General features: G+C 38.6%; 1 protein-coding gene across 10 annotated transcripts in view; it reads left to right on the forward strand.

Annotated features, from left to right (window-relative positions):
• The window catches only part of cadpsa (Ca2+-dependent activator protein for secretion a), a 104243-nt gene extending 99157 nt beyond the window's left edge, over window positions 1–5086 (forward strand). For all 10 annotated transcript variants that reach the window (XM_016497377.1, XM_016497378.1, XM_016497379.1 and 7 more), the window contains 2 exons: window positions 3834–3938; window positions 4682–5086. In XM_016497377.1, coding sequence (XP_016352863.1) covers window positions 3834–3938; window positions 4682–4849 — 273 coding nt within the window. In that variant the 3' untranslated portion in view covers window positions 4850–5086. The remainder of the gene's footprint in view (window positions 1–3833; window positions 3939–4681) is intronic.
• The last annotated feature ends 28 nt before the right edge of the window (window positions 5087–5114 follow it).

The raw sequence follows: 5114 nt of genomic DNA on the forward strand, positions 1-5114 counted from the left end.
TTTTTCTAATCCGAGCTCGGCCCTTACCAGCTCTTTCTTCCTCCTGGTTCTCACATAGGAACCGCTAGCTTTCAGGTGCTTCAGGATTCGTTAAAAGCGAGCGTGTGTGCGTCTGCGACGGGGGTGGATGGATGTGCAACCTTACACTGAATTCTGTTTGTTGCCCCCCTGCTAGGCGCTATGGCTTCCTGTAACATGTCAAAGACGAGAGTGTGAACGCAAGCTTAGGAGCGCGACTTGTGCATGTGCGTGGTGTGGCAGGGGGCAGGAGGTCGCTCAGCCTTTCAGCGCACCCCGCTAGAGGTGTGGGGGCCCTGCAGATGTTCATGTGTGTTGTATCGGTAACCATAACGTATGCGTCCAACACACACTCGCATGTACACACAGCCCTCATGCTTTCCAATATCAGATGGAACTCGTTAGATGATCACAGATCTTCTTTCATTATGCATTCAGAGTCATGATACTCCTGTTTTGGCTAGCAGCTATTGCCAGCTTCCCGCTGCTCAATATCCAAAAAGTGCCACAGTACATAATACGCTCTCGGAGAGTCTTCTGTTTCTCTGCTGACAGCAGAACAATGTCCCACTGCCAGCACTGTTCATTTTACAACCAAGACCATAGAGGACACGGTCTTACTGGACGAGTCTCATGAGTTTGAAATACTGATTTATCAGAAAATACGCCTGTGTCCACATTGTGTGTCATTTGATTTGACATCTAATTTGGTGCCCACAGCAGGGTCTATAAAGTGGAACTCCTAAATTATTATTATTTTCAGTATTTTCGATTTTACATGTTGATAATGTCATGAATTGATAGTTTGCTAGTAATTTTTGAAGAAACGGTTCACCCCAAAATGAAAATTCTGTCATCATTCGCTTCGTTCCAAACATTCTTTCATCTGTGGAAGTTATTTTGGAAAAAAAAAAAGTTTATTGTCTATACAATGAAAGTCAGTGGGGTCCAGTATTGTTTTGGACCCCATTGACTTACATGGTACTAACAAAACCAATTTTCATTCTTCAAAATATTCAAAACAGTCTTCTTTTGTGCTCCACAAAAGAAAATCAATCATACCGGTTTAGAATGACACGTTTTTAGTAAATGATGACAGAATTTTTATTTGTGGGTGACTAATTGCTTTAAAATGATAAAGGGCGGCGAGGTCACACTATTATAGGAACAAATGTAGGAGATACAGGGTGAGCATGAGAGAAAGACTGAGTGTGAGAGAGAGCAGTTGCTCCAGGTCTGGCCTCCCTGTGGGGAGCCATCGCGGCCCGGCTGCCCGATCTTTCACAGGCACAGAGCACCAGCCCTCACAGAGCAACACCAAGCTCTGATTCACTGCAGGGACAAGCCACTAAGCTCAGCCACTTAGATTGAATCCTAAAATGCCCATTTGATTATTCAGACACACCTTAGTGGCAACATTTTACCAGTGTACCACTTAAACACCAGTGGATTGCCCTTTAACGTGTTAAACTGGTGAACCAATGAAACATTTGACTTGGTGAATTGTGTAATGTTTACTACTCAGGGCTTTTGACAAGGTGAAAGTGCCTTTTTTAGACCATCACAATCAGAAGCGTAATGCCTTTTCAAACTGAGGGTGCAAAGTGGATTTTTTTATGGAACGTCCACAAAAAGGATTTTTGATAATAAGGCTGCAAGATCATTGTAGGTTACAAATTGTTGTCTAAAAACTGTAGCAGAAATCATATATCTATACTTGGTTCATCTAATCAAGTCGCACCATCATATCGCATATCAACTTCTATGTTTCATGTGGAACACAAAAAAAAGTTTTGTTTTTTTCTCTCTCTTTTCCATACAAGGAAAATCTGTGAGCATTGGTTTATTTATTTTTTTTTATTATTAAAAACCGTAGTAAATAAATAAATTAATAATTATGTGTAAATAATAATTGTGACGAATATATGTAAATTGTTAATGCCAGGTTTAAAGGGTGTCTGTTAGAGTTCAGGTTTTTCGTATATATGAAGTGTATTTGGAAAAAAAAAAAAGTAAGACCCACTTTAAACCCGGCATTAATATTTTCTTGATATATATTGTATTTTCTTGATATATATATTGGTCATGTCACTGGTGCCCCTGTAAAACAATAGGTAAACGACACCCCTGGTACTCAGCAATGCTAGTCTAACATTTTCTCGATTATTTTTTACTGATTGTATGCATAAGGCCTCATAATGGTACTGTCAAGTGTGCTGCAGTTACCCAAGACACACCTCTTGTGTCTCCGGCTCGATTTGCTCAGCTCCTAAACCGTTGAGACTCAGTCAGCTCAGATTACCATCAGACCAGCTCGATCATAACTAATCAATTAGACTTCAAACGAGATTCTCCCCACGGTCTAACATCTGCAGGCCAAAAGCTAAGTGTGCTGCCTATTTAGGAGGTGCTTTGAGTTCAGTGCGTTTCAGTGAGTAGAAATAGAGGGCAAAACGCTGAGACTAAGAGTGAGGAATTCTCGTAAAAAAAAAAAAACCCTAAGCCACGGTTACATTAGCAAGCTCATTGTGACTGCGGTAAAGACAACATATCCGCTGGGAACTATGGATGTTTCTCTCTCAATGTGACAGGAAGTGCCACGTTTGAAGCGCATGCAGGCTCAGGGCAGGATTGTGGCTAGCTTAACATGGGCAACATCTCTCATGATCAGTGTCCAAAAGCAGCACAGGAGACAGCTGATGGGATCCAAAACTGTCAATTAGCAGTTCCTGGGTGGAGCTGTGGAGACAGGGAGAGGTTTGGGTGAGGATCATGACTGTGACAGAGGGACTTCATCTGAGGCAGAGCTTGTTGGGACCTCTTTTATGAACAGCCCCCCTTGTAATGTCACCAATTTGCTCTCAGTGCCTCTTTAAGCTCTGTTCTACCAGTCATTTTCCTCCATACCTCTCTACAAGTGAATCTAGTATACTTGATGCTAAATTTAGTACCGGTCAAAAGTGCATAATTAAGATGGCTATTAATGTAATTAATGTTTTTGAAAGAAGTCACTTATGCTCACCAATGCTGCATTTATTTGATCAAAACTAAACAGTAATATTGTGAAATATTATTACAATTTAAAATACCTGATTTCTATTTGAATATATTTTAAAATGTCATTTTTTCCTGTGATGGCAAAGCTGACATTTTCAGCCATTACTCCAGTCTTCAGTGTTGTATGATCCTTCAAAAATCATTGTAATATGCTAATTTGCTGCATAAAAAACATTTCTTATTATCTATGCTGAAAACTTTGATTTGTTTGATTTGTTTGAAATAGAAATATTTTGTAACATTATAAATGTCTTTACACTTTTGATCAAGTTAATTGCGGGGAAAAATATTCATTTATTTTCTTTATTGTTTTTTAATCTTAATCTTACTTTAGAATGGGGGTGTATCAGTTTCCACAAATATATTAAACAGCAAAAACTATGATAAAATTAATAAAACTATTATATATATGATGAGCATAAGTGACTTCTTTCAAAAACATTAATAACAAAAATCATAGTTATTCACTTTTGACCAATAGGAGTTTTCTTCTACCAAATTTAGTATCAAGTATTGGTAGTAGGAAAATGACTGGTATTATAGGTTGTCAGTCTGATTGGTTATTCAGAGTTGTGAGTATTTTTAGATCTTGTACTAAAAGGATTTTCATTCACACAATCTGCTCTCTTGACACAGATCTGCTGCCATCACTTGTATGTGTTTGTTGTTTTTGTAGATGTGTGTTCTTGTGTGTTTGTGCGTGGCAGCATCTATATGTGTGTCTGTCTTTGCTGGAGAACAATGTATTTGTGTTTCAGCAATGGTACACCAGCACAATGAATCTCCTGGGCACCTGGCTGATAGACCGTATGGACCTGCAGTTGCATGTGTATCAGCTGAAAATCCTCATCAGAATTGTAAAGGTAAAAACGACACCATAATTGACCACTAAAGTGCGTATAGATGGCCATCTGAATTCAATGCAGAACAGCTATAGATTAAAAACTGCCCAAGTATGCGCAGGAAGTAGTCATAGCACAGTATTTGCATCAAATGTAATTGTAAACACGTGCTATAAAAATATGCACATACCAACCAATCAGATTACAGAGGTGGATCAGACAAATGAAGGTGGTCATCCTCTCCAGCCTCCGCTGGCTAAGAAGACTAGAGTAATGGCTGCTGAAAATTCAGCTTTGCCATCGCAGGAATAAATTCTATTTTACAGTACATTCAAAATGAAAAAAATATTATTTAAATAGTAATAATATTTCACTAAATTACTGTTTTTACTGTAGTTTGATCAAATAAATGCAGCCTTGATGAACCTTGGTTTTTTTCTCCCAATAACAATAGGATTGAAAGGTGATCTTGGTGCATGTAGTCAACATTACAATTCAACATTTTATTGTTTAAATGCACCTATATGCAGAGTTAGTTTTATATTAGATAATAGTTTAGTAGGTCTACATATATAGAACAATTGTGCTACTCGCTTCTAATGCTCAGACAACATAATGGGACATCAAAGTGCTGTACCATATTCATGCAAGAGACAAAAATAAAATATACATCACATTTTATTTTCATGTATATATAAGAAAACACACTCTAGAGCCACTTCATGCCCCTATACCTATTCCCACAATGCTCTCTGTTTTTGCAGAAAAAGTATCGTGATTTCCGACTACAAGGTGTGTTGGACTCCACTCTGAACAGCAAGATGTATGAGACGGTGAGAAACAGGCTGATTCTAGAAGAGGCTACAGCATCTGTTAGAGAGGGAGGGATGCAAGGCATATCCATGAAGGACAGCGATGAGGAAGATGACTAGATCCTGCTGAAGACAATTAGGTGTGGACAATTCAGTCAGCCATGTCTATCGTGGCCTAAAACGATGCATGTACCACTGTCCATCACTCGTACATGTCTGGATGTTGTTAACGACGTGCTCTATGACATTCAAGGGACCACCTTCAATTAAAATGAAACAAAAATATATTAATCTCTATTCAGATGACAAAAACAAAAGCATATATTAACCAAACTTAACATTAATTGACACAGTTTGACGGGGTTTTTTTTGGGGGGGGGGGGAA

This window comes from Sinocyclocheilus anshuiensis, unplaced genomic scaffold (assembly GCF_001515605.1).
Source record: "Sinocyclocheilus anshuiensis isolate Anshui unplaced genomic scaffold, SAMN03320099.WGS_v1.1 scaffold710, whole genome shotgun sequence".
NCBI classification, from domain to species: Eukaryota; Metazoa; Chordata; class Actinopteri; order Cypriniformes; family Cyprinidae; genus Sinocyclocheilus; species Sinocyclocheilus anshuiensis.